The sequence below is a fragment of the Chionomys nivalis genome, chromosome 2 (genome assembly GCF_950005125.1).
Source record: "Chionomys nivalis chromosome 2, mChiNiv1.1, whole genome shotgun sequence".
NCBI lineage: Eukaryota > Metazoa > Chordata > Mammalia > Rodentia > Cricetidae > Chionomys > Chionomys nivalis.
The window spans coordinates 55,589,334-55,608,291 of NC_080087.1; the positions used below are offsets into that span (position 1 = coordinate 55,589,334).

The 18,958-nt window shown below is 46.2% G+C and overlaps 1 protein-coding gene across 1 annotated transcript in view; it reads left to right on the forward strand.

Moving 5' to 3' along the window:
- Nucleotides 1-3,868: 3,868 nt before the first annotated feature.
- The window catches only part of Slc22a16 (solute carrier family 22 member 16), a 41,910-nt gene continuing 26,820 nt past the window's right edge, over nt 3,869-18,958 (forward strand). The window contains exons 1-4 of the mRNA XM_057759834.1: nt 3,869-3,921; nt 8,899-9,378; nt 13,605-13,722; nt 18,207-18,738. Coding sequence (XP_057615817.1) covers nt 3,869-3,921; nt 8,899-9,378; nt 13,605-13,722; nt 18,207-18,738 — 1,183 coding nt within the window. The remainder of the gene's footprint in view (nt 3,922-8,898; nt 9,379-13,604; nt 13,723-18,206; nt 18,739-18,958) is intronic.

Here is an 18,958-nt window from a genome sequence, read left to right on the forward strand (position 1 = left end):
TCTTGTAAAATAAAAACAAGTTAAATACTTATTTACCCCCAAAGAGAAGAACCCTGGGCATAATTACAATCAGATCAATGCAAATCTCAAATCTACTAGTCTAAGAATCTCAATGTCTGGCATTTGGGGTTCACTCACGATCTTCTGGGCTCCAAGGGGCTTGGGCAGTTGCACTTTTCTGGCTTTGTGATATGCAACACCCAGAGCTTGTTCAGTGAGCTTGGTTTGCCTTGACTCCAACCTGCAGCTGCCCTTGGTGGTTTTCCTATGGTCCTGGCATCTCTAATAGCCTGGGGTCTCAACCGCAACAGAGGCTGCCCTTTTATCAATGGGCTCTCCCGCCTCTTCAGAGACTCCAGCCCTGCTACGTGGAGCCAAGCCTCAACTTCCCTCCATGGCCCCTTCCTCCTGGGGTTTCTAAAGCATCTTTACTAAAGGCTTCTTCTGGCCTCTCTTCAGGGAGACTCTGACCGTACCACACAATGTCAGGCATTGGCTGCTCTCCATAACCTCACAATGCCCTCAAACTCAGTACTGCCTGGGAGACTCTTACATAGTATTTACCAGGTTCTGTTGCCAGACTGACGTGCATCCTTGGTTCCCAACTGTACCAGAGCTTCTCCCTGCTGACCCTGAGGAAATACTCCCCAAATGTAGTAACGACCTGCTTCCAAATAACTGGCAGCTGCTTTCCAAATAACTAACTTGGAAACTTAATATAAATGATAAATGTTTGACAAATACTGGCATGTTCCTCATGGCTTCTCAGCCTTCTTTCTTATAGAACCCAGGGCCATCAATCGCTGCTTAAGAAAATGCTTTACGGCTGTCAATCGCTGCTTAAGAAAATGCTTTACGGCTGTATCTCATGGAGGCATTTTCTCAATGACAGTTTCCTCTTTTCAGGTAGCCTGAGTATGTGTGTCAGGTTGTCACAGATCCGCCAGCACACTGCTTGCACTGCCCATTTGCCAAGCAGGACTTCTCTTGCTACCTGGGACGAATGACCTGGAGGAATAACCATAACTATGGGTCATTGCCCCCAACACTCTGCTGACTGCCATGTTTGCTTCTGTAAAATCTCACTTGCTTGTTCATTCCACCATGTGGTTTTACAGTGTAAAATGAGAATGCAAACTGAACCCAGTATGGAGGCCCTTCAGGAGCTGTCCTGGCTTTGGTCCCATTTTTAACATAATCTATCATTTTCCTACTTAAGTGTCTCAGACCATCAGAGTCAGGGACTCCTAACTTGCCGCTTTGCTGTCACTGGATGATCTTTATCCAAGGTATATGTTATGAAGGAAGTGGAATGATTAAGTAGCAGCCCAGGCCTGTTGTCAGAGATCACTTGTTCATTTCTGGCTGCCCAGACTCTGGAAGTAACCACACAGAAACTATCTTATTTAAAACACTGCTTGGCCAATGACTCTAGCATATTCCTAGCTAACTTTTACATCTTAATTTAGTCCTTTTCTATTAATCTATATTTACCACGAGGCTCGTGGTCAAAGTTTCGGTGTGTCTGTCTCTGGCGGTGACTACGTGGTGTCACCCTGACTCTGCCTTCTTTCTCCCAGCATTCAGTTCAGTTTTCCCCACCTAGCTCTACTCTGCCCTATCAGGCCAAGCCAGTTTCTTTATTCATTAACCAATAAAAGCAACACATAGAGAGAAGGACTTCCTACATCATAGGTCATCACTGTTTCATATGTAATTTGTTCCCAGATTGAATAGTAGACTATTGGGGTTCTTTATAAGTCTATGTAATACCCAGTCTGCAGAGATATTCCATCAGAGCACTGCCCAGGCAGGTTGGTGCTGTGGTTGAGAGTGCCCGGTACAGACACAAGTCCTTCAGAAGGCTTAGTGTACCTCATTCCTGAATTCTCCTCTGTAACCAATATACCCAGAAAGAAATGTAGCAATCTCTCATCCTCACACCTGCTCTTTGTTTTAAAGCCATTTTTGTCAATATCATCGTGAGCTGCCACATGCATGCTGGGAATCAAACCCTGGTTCTCGAGAAGAGCAGCCAGTCTCTTAACTGCTGTGCCATCTCTTCAGCCCCTGATCCTAAACGCTTACATTAAGATCCTTCTAAATCTCCGGACAAGGTCCCTCATTATACCAGCCTTTGTTCATCCACGAACTTAACCACTTTCTTTGCTCTTTGTCTTCTTTCTACTGTGTATGGGGAACTAGGTATGACTCCAAGACTAGCCTTCGAGGAGGGTCTGGGCCTGGAGGCCACTGGGCTCCAGGGAGGCAGAACACTTCCCTGCCAAGGGTTCAAGCTGCCCAATTTAGTGACTTCTTCTACAGAGACGAAGCTGCGCACACACAAACACTATAAAAGTTGGGGAGTCAGGAAAGACTCAGTCTCTACTTTTCCCACCTGCGCCCTCCCACGTCTCTTCCAGCCACTGGTTAACCCTGTCTATGATTCTAAGGAGAAGCTTACTGTTAGTAGATTCCTCCTCAGGAAGTCTGGCCCTTGCCTGGTCCTGGGTGAAGTTTGAGGTAGACTTTCCCCTTCTTCCACCCAAGTGTGGGAATGCTGCTGTTCTTAGGACGTTTTGTGTGATTTCTTATACATAGATCTGTGCCCATTTGTTCATCTAACACATATTTATTATAACATTATAACACTACGTGCCAAAGTGGTTCCTGTCATGGAGATTATATCTTACAGAACTGAGATCAGGTGCTACATGTTGTATTACATGTGTGATCAGGTTGAAGAAAAATAAAAAAGGGGTAGCTGAAAAGAGGCTAGGCAGTAATGATGATTGGTGTTATAGGAGCAAAGTCAACATCTAAACCGTGGAGCGACTGAAGAGCCAAGAAGTTTCAGGCAGAAGGAGGAGTGAGGGTGAAAGTCCAGAGTTTCAGGTGAGGGCTGTGTATGAGGTTCGTGAGGAGGCCAGAGTGAGGCAGAGTATAGATGAGTCAGAGAAACATTGGACGGGGGATAGGGGTGGGGGAGGAAGGGAGGGAAAGAGATTCTAAGGGCCAGAGGTGTGTGTGTGTGGGGGTACCTGATCAAAACAGTATTGTCTGGGTGTGATAAGACCATTGTACCCAACAACTAATGGCCTCTGTGGTTCCCCATACAAGCACAGAGGGGGAGTTTACCAGTTCGTTTCCATTTGAAATTATCCATGTGTCTATATCCGAGTGTGTGCAGGTGCCTGTGGAGGCCAGAAGAGTGCGATCAATCCCCTGAACTAAAGTTAACGCCTCCAGTAGCTATTGCTCCAAGCAAGCGCTCTAACTGCTGGGCCATCTCTCTCTGGAATCTCAAGTTCTATTTTAAAGGTTGAGCAACAAGAATGTTCTTCAAGAAAAAAAGGGTATGGAGTGTGAAAGCAAAAGGGATTAAAAACCAAGTTGCCCTGCAGTCCTAACACTGAGGGCTGGTGTTGGGGGTGAGGAGTGGGCAGGGCAGGCAGAGGCAGGAGGCTCCTGAGTTTGACGAGGCCAGCTTGGCTACAGGGAGTGGAGTCAATAAATAAACGAGCACTTGAAACCCACTATACGGTGGATTCTTAAGCAAGACAGCTTAGGAAGCAAGGACGTGTCATGCTGAAGATGGGATGCTCTTGAAGACTCGAGGCTGAGTCGGGCTGGTGCTTTCCTGGATCATGGGGATGTGCCAGGAGCGTGGAGGATACGGGAAATCATTCGGCAAAGTTGAAGGCACATGCAATGGAGTATCAGGCTGTGCCCCGCGCTGCCACCCCAAGACTCGTGGGCTGCTGGGAAGGAAGGTGGGGGTGGGGCGGGGGGTGCAGGGGCATCCTGGGGGCAGGGCCGGTGGGGCTTGGCGCTCACAGCCCAGGGCATTCCGATCCGCCACAGGGATATGGAGTCCTGCAATGTGGAACTGATTTTTGACCACGTGGGACACTTTGGCAAGTAGGGAGGCGGAGGATTTGGGGCCAGAGTGGGTGCGGCACGCGTTGGGGCCGCAGAGGTGTCTGTTTCTGTCAGTTGGGATGGAGTTCTACAGCTTCTCCACGCCCTCTTTGCCCAGCGCTTGCAGAGGTCTCGCCCTCAGCCCATGGCCTGGCTTGTCCTCTTGGCCACAGGAGGCGCTGGAGTCCGCTTGGACTTAGTGGGTGCAGGCAATAGCTGTGCCCCTATGGGGAAGTTGGGACTTGGGGTGCTCTCTAGACCATCAGCTGGAAAATCACCATTGGGAGGAATGGTGACAGGGCCAGTAGAAACCCTGCCAGCGCACTGGCTTCTCTTCCAGTGTTCAAGATGACTGTTTCTGCCCCAGCAGGCTCTCCCTCTGGGCCTGGTCTGTTCTCTGGGCTGGTTGCCACACAGATACCCGACATGCGCCAGGTACTCTGTAGGGAGCTTACACACAGGTCTTAATTTGATGCTCACTGCAAAAGACGTGTTGGAGTCTCTGAATGACTGGGAAATGGAGGCTGTAGGGTTAAAGGCCCACCGCGGAGTCACATAGAGAGGAAGGGATCAGCGCCCACGTGTGAACTATAAATGGGCCCGAATGTTTCATTGGCTACTACTCATCTGTAAAATGGGGCTAATAATGTACTTTGGACGCTTACAAATAACTCTAGAAATAATACGGCCAGACATAGCACACACATGTAGTTCCAGTTTGGGGGAGGTGACAGACAGAAACTGACAGAAAGCTCTAGGCCAGCCTGAGCTACCTAGAAAGACACAGTTTTAAAAGGGATCGACAAAAAGAAAAGGTTAGCATGGGTTTCTATAGACATGTGGGACCCACAGCAGCCCTGTAAGACAGGAGGTATAATGCCTTATTTTCTCCTTGTGTTTAGGAGCTGGCTAAAGTAGGCATGTAGTAGTCAGTGTTTGGTTAAGGTTCCAGCTTAGAAATCACTCAATGGCCAGGTGTGGTGGCTCATGCCTGTAATCCCAGAGAGACTGCTCAGAGTGTTTGAGGCCAGCCTGGTCTCCACAGTGAGTTCTAGGCCAGCCTGGACTGCAGAGAGAGGGTCTCTCCCAAGTGGACTGTACCCCCAGATTACTCAGGGACCAGGCATGAGCAATGCTGCTGTCACCAGCAAACCCCCCTCCCCAGCAGCGGTTCCCATCATCCTCAGTGTCAGACACTGCTCCCTGGGTGGGAGAAGAGGATCAAAGCCTTTGTAGAAATGACTTGTAGTTGGCCACAGTGATTCAGGTAAAAGTCTTACAGTCTAGTAAGTTCTCAGTAAGTCCTGGCTTGCCCTAGTTCCCTAGTCTCTGTTATGGTGAGCAGGACTGACTCGGAAAGCAGCTTGTCAGATGCCTCTAGCAGAAAGTGAGGACAGTGTGCCCATTAGATGCCACCCACCTCCTGTTTTATCCATTTGTTCTAGTTGGCCCTTTCATTGTTTTTAAATTAACTTTATTTTGTGTATGTGTGGTATGGATATGTATGTATCTATGTGTGCCCATGTATGTGCAATTGGAGACCAGAGGTCAGCTGTTGGGAGTCTTCTTCAGTTGTCCTCCAATGTGTTTGTGTCCACAGAGGCTGGGGGCAGGGTGGGTGTCATATCCCTTGGAACCAGAGTAAATAGCATTTGTGAGCTGCCTGCCTGATGCGGGTGCTGGGAACTGAACCAGGGTCTTCTGAAAGAGTATCAAGTGCTCTTATCTGCTGAGTCGTCTCTCCAGCTCCTCCATCTTGCCTCTTTGTTTGTTTTTTTTTTTTTTTTGTTGTTGTTGTTTTTAATTTTTGAGACAGGGTTTCTCCGTAGCTTTTTGGTTCCTGTCTTGGAACTAGCTCTTGTAGACCAGGCTGGCCTCGAACTCACAGAGATCCGCCTGCCTCTGCCTCCTGAGTGCTGGGATTAAAGGCGTGTGCCACCACCACCCGGCTTCCATCTTGCTTCTTAAGATGGGTCTCTCACAGGATCAGGAGCTCACTGAGAGGCTGCCCGTGGTCAGCAAAGCCTTAATGTCTTCCTGATCACCAAAGCAACATCCGTATTATACCTACTGGCTGCCTCACTTGACTTTTTAAGAGAGTGCTGTTGATCTCAACTTGGGTCCTTGGTGTGGGAGGTCCTTTTGTATACGTGTTGCTTTTATTGGCTAATGAATAAAGAAGCTTCTTGAGCCTATGACAGGGTAGAGTAGAGCAATGCAGGGATTCCAAGCAGAGATAGAGGAGAAAAGAAGGTAGAGTCATAGAGATGCCATATAGCTGCCAAAGGAGACAGATGCCCTGGAACCTTACTGGTAAACCATGAGCCTCATGGTAAAATATAAAATAATTGACATGAGTTAATTTAAGATATAAGAGCTAGCTAGAAATACGCTTAAGCTATTGACCAAATAGTATTGCAGTCAATACAGTTACTGTGTGATTATTTTGGGTCTGGGTGTCTGGGGAACAAATGAGCAGTCCTGCCTACAGGTCCTTCAGCTTGTGTGGCAAGTTACTTTACCGATGGAACCATCTCTGATTCCACTAAATTTATGTTTAATGGTCACATAAAACAGGGCAGTATAAATCTTTCTAGGGCAGCATATCCTTATTACTTACAGATAGAAGAGGAAGCTGTGTGTGATTGTTTAGTTTCCTACAGAAAACTAGGGAACACACTATGTGACAAGCCCTGATTTCCCCTCTTGACTCAGTGGGTGTTGCTAGGGGAAGCACTATGTAAATCTCTGTTGAGACAGATGTGGAGTATCTCATCCAATAGGATGAGACTGGTTAGATACAAGCCCAAAGGTCTCAGGTAAACAGCATACATAGTTTTCTCTTATTGTTATGATAAAAATACTGACCAAAACCAGCCTGGGGAGGAACAGCTTTATTGGGCTTAAATATCTTGCTTGGGTCATAGTCCACTGAGGGAAGCCAAGAACTCAAGGCTGGAGCTCTGAGGCAGGAGCTGATACAGAGGCTATGGAGAGATGGCTTACTGGCTTGCTCCTCATGACTTGCCTGGTCTGCTTTCTTACACGCCCAGGACCACCCAGTCCAGGGATGGCACTGCCCACAGTGAGGTAGGTCCTCCCAAATCAAGAAAACCCACCAAATAGATGTGCCTACTGGCGAATCCGTTGGAAGCATTTTCTCCATTGAGATTCGCTCTTTTCAAATGACTCTTGTGTCAAGTTGACAAAAACAGTAATGGGGACACTGCTCATGGCTCTCTTTGAATTTCAAGCCCAGAGTCTGCATCTCCCAGGCTGTCAGTGCCTGCCGCTGTAACTTAACCATTCACTCACTGAGAAACAGTTAAGCTTTCAATGTTCTGTCAGGGACCAGCCACGACAAAAATACCTCTCGCCAGGGTAAAGGCTTGGGGATTAGAAATGTAGTAAAGAATATGAAGATGTGAATGAACATAATAAAACAGAGAAACATATAGGATAGTATCAGGAGGGAACTCCAGTGAGTACTGAAAATTCACCCGTGTTTAATTTCCAACTGCTTAAAATATCCCTGACCTTAAAAGGCAGGAGTAAGATAAAAGACTGCATTACCATGATACGAGGAAATGAACAGACAAGTTGAAAGTCGAAGGCTACATTCTGTTTCTAGAACAAAACAAGTCTTGCTTACACCCTAGACCAAAACTGTAGGCAAACCACTCCCTGGGTAGAATCCCAAGTTATCTCCATAAAGGGAACTGGAACTTGGATCCTTAAAGTCTTGTTTGAGGTAGGAACAATCTACTTCTCTATTCCTGGAGCACAAGGTCTTGCCACACCTTGAGAGAGCAGAACTCTCTGTTGTGTCTAGGTGGTACCTTTGTTTGAGGTAGAAGCACAATAACCTTGAAAAAACTAGAGGCAAGTCCGAACTCTCTGACCTTTGGTCAGTATGGAAATAGGCTCAAATTTTCGGGCCTCCACAACATTCTGTGGTTAGAGGCAGAACGAACAAACTTAAATTTGGGGCCAAGGATGTTGATCTCTGGTCACAGTGCGAGCAGGCTTTATTACCTTCAAGGGTAAATGGTGACACCCAGTGCTTGAATCACAGGTTGAAAAGTAGAGATACGCTCAAGTTTTGAAAGACCCGGATAAATTCAGACCACTCTAGCAGAAAGAGTAGAGCCAAAAAAAAATCTGGCGGGGAGAGAAGAACCAAAAATCTAGGTTAGCCAGGTAGTGACTCTGTTCCAGGAACTAGCTGACCATACAGTTAGATTGTAATCTTGAGAATCATCTTGAGAAACAGGGAGTTACCCCCTTGTGATTATCACTGTTATTTTTGGACTTTTCCAATGATCACTGGTATTTTCGGAATTTTCCAATTACACCCTCTCTATCCCCTTTGGGTTATTGGGTTATGGTTTCTTCCCTTAAATATCCCTTCTCCCAGCTACTCGGGGTCAAACTCCTCTACCCCTGCATGGGAAATGAGTTTTGGCCCCAGTGCACTGGTTTCTGTCCTGTCAATAAACCTCGTGGATTGGAGCAAGGACGGTCTCTCGTGAGTTGCGGGGTGGGAGGGATCGGGGGAGTGGGGGGTCGTATTATCCTGAGATTTGAGTGAGAGTCTCCCCACTCAGGGGGTCTTTCAGTTTGGTTTAGAAAAATTAGTACATATGAAGATTTTTAAAGTTAAATTGGCTTTCCAATCTTTTCTGTGACTTATTATGGACAAAGGTTGATTGGTCCATAAACTCGAGCTAGTTAGCAAGCTTGTATATTGGAATGACCTAATGAGATGAGGGTGTAACTAGAATTTGGTGCATTACTTGAAATATATACATATGTAATACATATTTCACTTGTATGAGAGAGAAGCACCTACAATTATTTTTGTATTTACCTATCTATACATGTATAAGTGTATTAAGGTTGACCAGACAGAATCCCTCCATACTTGTGTCCTTGTCCCATCCATAGGCCAGCTATAACAACCTCTTTTCTTTACAGGTTCCAAATAATCCTGTATATGATATGTGCCTACCAGAACATCTCCTGTGGCATGCACTACTTGGCTTCTGTGTTCATGTCGAGCATCCCCGAGCATGCCTGCAGGCCCCCAGGCAAGATTCGGAGGGCTGTTTTCCATAACTTATCTGCTTGGAGGTTGGAGGATGTACTGGCCCTGGGGTCCCCAGACCAGAGAGATCACATTACAGTGGAATTGCAGGATGGGCAGATCTGGGAGCTCACAAGATGTAGCAGGACCTGGAGGGAGAACAAGTCACACTTGAACCACGAGTCCAGTGGCTATGGGCTCGACAGCCCTTGCTCTGATGGCTATGTGTATGACCAAAGCAAATGGAGAAATTCTGTGGTGGAACACTTGAACCTGGTCTGCGAACGGAAATGGTATGCATACATGATCCAGCCCTTGTTTATATTTGGCGTGCTGCTGGGATCAATTATTTTTGGCTACCTTTCTGACAGGTAAAAATGAAATATTTAGCACTGTTGCACGGTGTAGGATTCAGTTTTCTGTCTGGGTTTCCTGGTGGGACAGAGCATCATGCCCAAAGCTCCAGTTCTTTTCACACACCCTGTCTAAAGTGCACCCTCCTGCTGGCCCTTCACTTAGGAGTGCAGAGTAGACCGTGTTAAGATGACTCACTGAGCAGCCTGTCTGGGTATGGATGCTGCTTGTGCTGCCAATCAGCTGTGCTTGCTGGGAAATCTGACTCACTCACCTGTTTCAGAATCCTAGTTTATAAGCTGAGCACCCCCTCCCCGCCCCACTTATTCCCCCTGAAGCTGAAGCTTTCTTGAAATGAGAAATACAGAAGAAACTACTTGGGACATATAGCCACTTGATGGATAATGGCTATTTCTTTGTTTGTTTTTCCCTTAAATAGACTTGATTTTAAAGAGAGCTAGCCTGGCCTTAGGTCCTAATATCTATAAATGTGAAAATCTGGCTGCCTGGTTTGTTGCAGTCTTTTTGTGCTGCCTTAGCAAGAATGCCACATACTGGTAATTTATAACCAGCAGGGATTTATTTCTCACTCTGGGGACTGGGACGTCTGAGATAAAAATGTTAGCAACACGAGGACTGTTCTCTGCTTCCACGATGGTGTCTTGTCACTGAAGCCTCCAGAGATACAGCATCCTCACAGAGAAGAAGGAACATGAGGACTGGAGAACTGTCCTGTCAGTCTTGAGACCTTTTATAAGGAGGACGGAGTCTTCATGACATGATCATTTCGAGCATTTTTGGGGATTGTATTTCACCATTAATTTTGGAGGGCATGCCATCTTGCAAAACACAGAATAGTCATATTTTTAAGCATCCACACTAAAATAAATGTAGAACTCTAAAACAAAGCGAACTTCGTGTGGAGATACAGACCCTGCTGCATGCCTTATGTGCCTCTGCCAAAACAGAGATGGATATTTGGTCTTCACAGCTGTGAGTTTATAAGCATGATTTGGGCCCTGGGGACTTAGAGACAGCAGCTTAGATCAGCAACCCTTGGCTCTAGGGAATAGCAGCCTAAGACAGCTGTGAAATCTGTCTGAAGAGAAATGTCGGGGCTCTGTTGTGGCCAGGGCCATTTCTATTCCTGTGAACGCTCATAGGTGCTGAGTATTGCTGTTCTCATCTGGCAGATGGGTGTACAAATTATCTTCTCGGCATTTTCTGTTGAAATGTGTTCAGCGCTCGAGGCTGAAATGAAACATATTTCAAGCAGATGCAGTCTGGGCACCGAGTAAATGTGCTGAAATTCCTCTGCTCCTAAAATCCCGCATCAGAGAACGAAAGATGTGAACTCAAAGCAAATTGAGTTCTTTCCTTTGTGTCTGGTAGATGCAAGGAAGGTTTGGATGGCAGAAGAAACAGGTGGATGCGAAACGACCAGATACAGAAGCAGGGCCAGCAGAGTTTACTTTCTAGAGATATGGGTGGTGCCGTGGTGTGAGGCGAGAGAGACCAGCTGGAATCAGCGACGTAAGCAACGGAGGGTTGAGGGAAAGACGAAGGCGTTTCTGGGAGGCATTTTTAAACTGAAATGATATAGTGATGAATATACAGGGAGCAGGGGAGGCTGGTGTGTGTGTGTGTGCGTGCATGTGTGCGTCCCATGCGTGTGTGTATGCATGCATGTGTGTGTTAAGGTTTAGAAGCCTGGGTAGCAGGTGATGTTGCCAGAAAATACCCGGAGAGAGAGAAGGGCATGTCTGGATACTTTCAACAAGTGTGCACTGTCTCTGGGTTATGGAAAGGATAGGGATGGGGGATTCAAAATTAATACCACCTATAGAGTGGGGAGGGTAACTAAGGCTGGAAGACATGAAGATAGGTAGCAGCCAGTGGTGCGGTCTGTCTGTTACTGATGACGAAGTAAATGCAAGGTTGCTGAAGATGCCTTGGATTCAAGAGAAGGTTATCATTCAGGGTGATGAGATTCAAACTGGAAGGAAGGGGCTAGAAGAGAAGGAAAAGAAGAACCAGGTAGATCGGGGCTAGGAGGAGGTGGAAGGTGCTGACTGTGCAGGCAGGTGGGCAGGACAGGAAGCTGAGGGCCGTCCTCTTTGATGGTCTGTGGTCATTCAGAGGTGGCTGTGCTCCTGCAGAGAGTGAAGACATTCGCGTGGTGGAAGGGCTTCCCAACAGCAGCAAACAATGCTTTTCAGTGGCCTTCAGGTCTCAGACAGCACTTCCCGGTGGGAAGCTCCCTACCCATGACTACAGCCAGTCGTCCCTGTCCTTGCTGATGTGTGTGGACACTGAGGAGCCCGAGGAGAGCTGTGCAGGACACTTTGTGTCAACTTCACACAAGCTACAGTCAGCTGAAAGGAGGGAACCTCAGCTGAGAAAATGCCTCCGTAAGATCTGGCTGTAGGGCATTTTCTTAGTGACTGATAGGGGAAGGCCCACCTGACTGTGGTGGTACTACCCCTGGGCTGGTGGTCCTGGGTTCTATAAAATGCAGGCTGAGCAAGCCACGGGGAGCAAGCCAGTAAGCAGCTCCCCTCCATGGCTTCTGCATCAGCTCGTGCCTCCAGAATCCTGCCCTGCTTGAGTTCCTGTTGTGTAGTGATGAGCTGTGCTGTGGAGGTGGGAGCTGGATGAATCCTTTCCTCCTCAACTTGAGAAGGTTCTCGACACTGTGAATCATTAGAAAAATGTAACTCGAGGCCATGGTGAGATAATGGCTCATACTCACTGGTGTGGCCACAGGGAACCCACAGGCATCGGTGAGGGAGTGAAGAACTGTGACTCTTGCTGCTGGCTGGATAGGAAAACCAGGGCAATCATCTCTGAAAACAGTTTGGCAGTGCTACGAAAAAGTCAGATGGAGTGGTAAAAACAAAATCCTTTCAAAATCTTGGTCTTGAATGCTCAGGACAGCATTGAAAGAGTTAAGCGTGTGCTCCCTGAGGGGTAGAAAACCCGAGGAAATATTACTGAGCTGTAAAAAAGGACTGAAGAGCTGAGTCATACCGAGAAAAGGAGTGAAGTGCTGAGTCATGCCGAAAAAAGGACTGAAGTGCTGAGTCATGCCGGAAAAAAAGACTGAAGTGCTGAGTCATGCCAAAAAAGGACTGAAGGGCTGAGTCATGCTGAAAAAGGAGTGAAGTGCTGAGTCATGCCGAAAAAGGAGTGAGGAGCTGAGTCATGCCGAAAAAAGGACTGAAGGACTGAGTCATTCCTTAAAAGGACTGAAGTGCTGAGTCATGCTGTGATAGGTGAATCAGGAGACCATGACACCGAGTAAAAGAGAACAGACAAAGGCCACATATTGTTTGCTCCATTTATATGAGATTTCCCAAAACAACAAATGAGAGAAAATGGATTGGTGGTTTCCAAAGGCTTGGAAGACAGGGAATGGGGTTGGTGTCTCCTAGGCACACAGGGAATGGGAAGTGGGTTCCTCAGGTCACATCTCCTGGGGAGATGATGTTTAGGTCTCAGAACAAAACAGAAACTGTGGTTGTCCAACTTTGCAAATCTACTAAAAGCCCCATGTTTACCTGGGAAGGCTTTATTTTAAGGTATTTGAATCATATGGAAATGTCAGGTTTTTTCTTTTTCACTCCCAAAAATCCCTCTCCCAGTTATAATACCACTCAGGAGTAGAAGCTAGCAAGATGTCAGTTTTGTTTGGAAAGATTTATTTATTTTAATTTTCTCTGTATGAGTGTTTCACCTGCATGAGTCTATGCACAGCATGCATTTGTGGTGCCACAGAGCCCAGAAGAGGGTGTCCCGTGTCCTGGGACTGGAGTTACCGACAGCTGTGAACCACCATGAAGGTCCTGGGAGGTGAATCCAGGTCCCCCACAAGAGCAGCCAGGGCTCTTAACCACGGAGCCATCCCTCAGGCCCCAGGGACCATGTTTTAAGGTGGTTAGCTGCTGCAGCCTCGATTGGTGGAATCAGCTAACAGAGAAAACAAACAGGGTAGAGGGCTGGGAAGGGGCGAAATTTCCCTTGGTCCTAAGTGCAAGGCCCAGAGTAGTTCCATGTGCATCTCAGTAGCTTAGCTGGAAGCCTCCCCGCCGAAAGGCTGGTCTCCTTAAGATGCGTGCTGACTCAAGATTTGTTCAAAACAGAAATGAAACGCACGATGTCAATGCTCGTGTTTCAGGGACCCTTCAGGCAGCTCAGACTGTGACAGCCACGCCGGCACTCCCACTGTGCTCTCGTTTTTCAGATTCGGAAGACGGATGGTTCTGTGGTGCACGAGCATCGCTGTGTTCTTCTTTGGAATAGCGTCCATCTTTATATTAGATTATTTCAGCTTCATGGCGGTACGCTTTTTCCTTGCCATGGTGAGTTGTGCTTATAGAATAGTAAGCTTAATGCCTTTAGGTTTGTTTTTCTGTTAAGAATCTACTGAAGGAGATCACGGGTCGACCAATCTTCATCCACTGCAGAAGACTTGCTGTGGATGTTAATCCCTTCTGTTTAGAATGGCACTCGTGAAAAATGCTGCTGCTTATTCAGGAGTAAATCTTTTTTTTTTTTTTTTTTTTTTGATTCTGCTTGGCATATGGCCTGTGTTAAGAAAGCAATAATTCCTAAGTGAGTGTTTTGGTCTAGTTGGAACCTGTGTGCATACACCAGACAGGTGAAGGGTACTCAAAGTCATTCATGTAATGACCGCGGAATGAATAGGAGACAAGGAAGCCTGTGCTGGTTATGGAGAATAGGGGAGAGCTGTACGTAGGTGTGGATTTGACAGCTTTGCCCTTCTGAGTACAGGTTAGTCCCTCTAAGCCACAGTTTATAGTCTATAAACATTAGATGATTAAACCCGTCTCATCGGATTGCTGATGGACTCGGTGGGAGGGAGTGTGAGTATCCACAGAGAGGGAAGCTGACACAGGGCAGGTGGCTGCATGGTACTGTCCTCGGAAGTATGTCAGCGAGCAAAGATACTTTTCCACGCTGGCTGAAATTCTAGACAGGTTTCCTGCTGCAGCAGCACTGATTTTTCTAAAAGATTTTATTTTTAAAATTGTGTGTTATGTGAGCATGAGTGCACACTGTTTTTTGGTCTCGAGACAGGGTTTCTCTGTGTGACAGCCCTGGCTTTCCTGAAACTCATTTTGTAGACCGGGCTGGCCTTGAACTCAGAGATCCTCCTGCCTCTGCTTCCCGAGCGCTGGGATTAAAGGCATGTGCCACCATTGCCTGATCGAGTGCACAATTCTCTTATGTCAAATAAATAAAATTTGCACACGAAAGCACACAAACTATAAATGTCTCAAGTCAGTGAGATAACTCAGCTCGTACTGTGGGTCTAGCCAACCTCCTAGGGCTGGTGGAATTTTCAACCCTTCAGGAGACTCGGCTGCCACCACTTTCCTAGCCCAACATAGCCCCTAACTGTGTTCTAGCACTGATCCTCATACCCACAAGTCTGTGTGTCTCTCACCCCATCAAAGAAGCCTCTCCCTGCAGCAGACACAGACCGCCACAGACACCCCACTCCTGGTCACAATGTAGAAAACAACCGACCACGGAGTGCCTAGCAATACCTAATACACCTACAACACCATCCGGGAATGTCACCGAAAAGGGGTGGAAAGCCTGGAAGAGCCAGAGGGTAGGGAAATCGGCTTTGAGATAATCTTCTCTACCCAACGGGGAGGTGTACCCACGAAACCTTGACGGCCTGGTCACCTAAACAGTCTTACACAATGACAGCAGCAGTTGACATTGCGATGTGGATGGAAATAGCCCAGGCCCCCATCCCTAGATGAATGAATGAAGGAAATGAACGACTACTGAGGGGCGGGGGGATGGGGGGACGACCGCGCTCTTTAAGGATGAGCCTCCCTGGGAGGTTATCAAATCCAAAGGGGTCAACCTTAAGCACAAATGGATACCAGCAACATCAAATTAGCTCAGCAGATTGTGTGTTTGTGTGCGTGCGTGCGTGTGTGTGCGTGTGTGCATGCGTGCGTGCGTGTGTCTGTAAAACAATAATTGAAGACAAGACCGTGAATTTGAGAGGGACATGGAAAGGGCTGGAGGGGAAGAGGAACAAATATATGGAACCTATGTATGAAATTCTCACACTGGAGGATGAGGAGGGACCTTTGGGAAAATCGGCGCTGCTCTAGGAGAATTTGGCAATAAATCAATATCTGTTCTAGTTTCATCTTTATTGCTGTGAAGAAATGCCTCCTTCCCCAAAGCAGCTTTAAGTAAGAAAGGATTTATTTAGCTTATGATTTCAGATTAGAGCCCACCATTGTGGGGAAATCAAGGCAGGGACTTGAAGTAGCTTGTGGCATCCGTAGGCAAAGGTAGAGATTTAATGTGTGTATGGACTGGAGAGATGGCTCAGCAGTTTGGAGCAGTGACTGCCCTTCAGAGGACTTAGGTTCAATTCCCAGCACCCACAAGTCAGCTCACAACTGTCTAACTATAGTTCTAGGGATCTGACACAATCTTTTGGCCTCCTTTGGCAGCGGGCATGCACTTTGGCTCACAGACATAGACAGGCAGAATACCCATGTATATAAAACAGCAGCAATAGTGAGAGCGATACTTACATGTCTTAGTTTTCCTGCTTCTCTTCGACTGAGTCCAGTCCACGACCTGGGGGAGTGATGCTGCCCACTTTTAGGCTGGGTCTTCCCATGTCAATGAACGTAATCGAGATAATCTGCCAGGCACGTCTGAAGCCCAGCCTGCTCTAGAGAATCCCTCACTGAGACCCACTTCCCATGTGATGCTAAGCTGTGTCCAATGGACAATTGAAACTGACAGCAAGCAATGCACACTTGCGTTCATTTCCCTCCGCTCCTGGCGGAGGAGACGTGGCTAGCTGTTTGAAGTTCCTGCACTTTGACTGTCCTGTTAAAACAGACTGGAACCTTGAATTGTAAGCGAAATGAAGTCTTTTCTACCCTAAACAACCCAAACCCAAACCAAACCAAAATCCTAGCAATTCCATTAATTTTATTTTTTGTTGTTACAGTCCAACACGAAATAACTATAAGAAAAATTCATATCTGCAACCTAATAATTCGTTTTGTATTTTTTCTGCTACAGAGGCTTACTATGCAGTCCTAGCTGGCCTTGAATTCAGAGAGCTGCCCCTCTCTGCCTCCCCATGAAAGTCATGTGACTCCGTGACCATCTAGAACTGATCATTTGATTCGATCTTTGCTCATCCCAAGAACACGGAGAACACTGCTTTTATAATCTGAGTTTTGTTAAATTAAAGTTAGGCATATTTTACCAGGGTTGGTAGTGCAGGCTATACTCTCAGCACTGGCAGGAAGATCACAAGTTGGAGGCTAACCTGGGCTATGTAGTGATAAACAAAACAATGGCAAAACAACATTATTTTCAAAATAAAACAATTAGCAAGTTTCTATTGAGGTAAGTTATATCTAAGTACGGTTGTCCTTTACAAGATCAAAACTCTTTGGCCATTAAACAGTGATTCATTCATAAGCACGACATTTTGTCTTTGCGATGCAGGCTGCTAGACACTATCTCCAGTGGTACAGGATAACTTTTGTTCTTTTGTAGCTCTTCTTGTTTCACTTGTGCAATATCCTCCAATTAATTTATCTTTAATATAAACCAGATTTAATTTGCATTTAAGACTGCCCAGCGGTTCTCTGTGTATCCACAGATGTGTGTATTCATCTGTGGATAGACATCCGGATTGCTTTTGTATTTCAGCCACTAGGATCTTGCTTCCCTTTCATTTATTGCAGGAAGTTATATACTAAGGAGTGGGATTATGGGATCTTGTAATATTTTTAATTTTTTAAGGAATTGCCATACTGCTTTCCACAGAGGCCATTTTACATTACTATCAAGGGCGCACAATGATTCCAATTTTTCTGCATCCCTTGCATTTCTTTCTTGTTTTTTTTTTTAAGTAGATATCTCTGAAAAATATTTATTTTTATTTTATGTGTATGGATGTTTTGTATGTCTGTGTACCACATGTGTACAACACCCTCAGAGGCCAGAAGAGAGCATTAGATCCCCTCAAACTGGAGCTACAGACACTTGTGAGCTGCCATGTGGATAGCGGGAGTCAAACCCCAGTCTTCTGGGAGAGTAGCCAGTGCTCTTAACCACTGAGTCATTTCTCCAGCCCCTGGGCCCTGTCTCAGAGGATGTGAGCCTGTGTCACCACAGATGTGGCCTGCATCTATATAGCAGTGATGTCAGATCCTTTGTATGTGCTTTTGGCCACTTAGATAGCTTTTGTGAAATGCCCTCTCAAAAGTCATTTGTCTGTTTTTGAACTGAATTGGTCTTCTGAATGCTTTGTTTTGCTGTAGGGGTTCTCTTCAAAATCTTTTACCAGACACATGTATTTTTCTCTACTTCTGAAGGAGGTCTTTTTACTCTGTTGGCAGTATTGGTAGTATTTTTTTTTTTTTGAAATACAGAAGTTTTGACTTTGATCAAGTCCAATTTGTTTACTGTTGTTGCCTATCAAAATAAAGCTTTAACTGAGTCTACTTTTCCTCCCATGAGCCCCCATAAAATCTTGTCCCTGTTTTAAGATTAGCGTATAACAACGACATACCGGTACATTGGTACGTGCTCTCAGGAGAAACTGAGAAATAAGTCTGCCTTATACTGGAACTCTTATTAAACAACATGGCATTTAATATGTTTATCATAAATAGCCTTTCAAGGTTGCTAATGAGGTAGCGAGGGACGTGCATAAAGAAGAACAGTATTTCTTTCTAAAATGGGTTTGTGAAGAACTCAAACCCCTTAGTCATTGTAACTGTACCCTAATTACTGTCTTCTTGCCTCTCAGGCTGCCAGTGGCTATGTTGGGGTGGCCTTTGTCTATGTGATGGAGTTCATCGGCAGGAAGTCTCGCACATGGGCATCCATGCATCTGAATACTTTCTTTGCTATTGGAGTAATACTGGTGGCTTTGGTAAGCTCCTTGGTCAACGCTTGGTGGCTTTATCAGATCATCCTGTGCACAGTGACCGCCCCTTTCATCCTGTGTTGCTGGATGCTCCCAGAGACCCCTCTTTGGCTGATCTCAGAGGGAAGATACAAAGAAGCTCAAGGGGTCATCAATGCCATGGCCGTGTGGAATAAATCCAGCCCTTGTGACCTGGCAGAACTTTTATCACTGGACATGAGTAGTTCCTGTGATGAAATCTGTCCAGGCTTCAGGAAACTCAGCCTGGCAGATCTGTTCCATGATTGGGATGTCTCAAAAAGGACGCTCATTGTTTGGCTGGTTTGGTTCACAGCAAATTTCGGATACTACATATTTTTCACGGAGGCTATTTGGAAGAAGGAAGATGAGCACCTGTACCTCTTCCTAGTGGGTGAGTGGGAAACAGATGTTCCTGATGGCCACGAAAGTCACATTTCTGCCGTGTTTTCATTATCTTCTGAAGCCCCGGTGTTGAAAGAACAACACCGGTGGCCGCATTAGTGTGATATCTTTCAGTGTCATTATTCTGTAGGACGAAAGTCATATTTGTCTGGAAAAAAGGACGAGTAACAAGGGCTTAGCTCCTCTCTCTCTCTTTTTTTTTTTCTTTA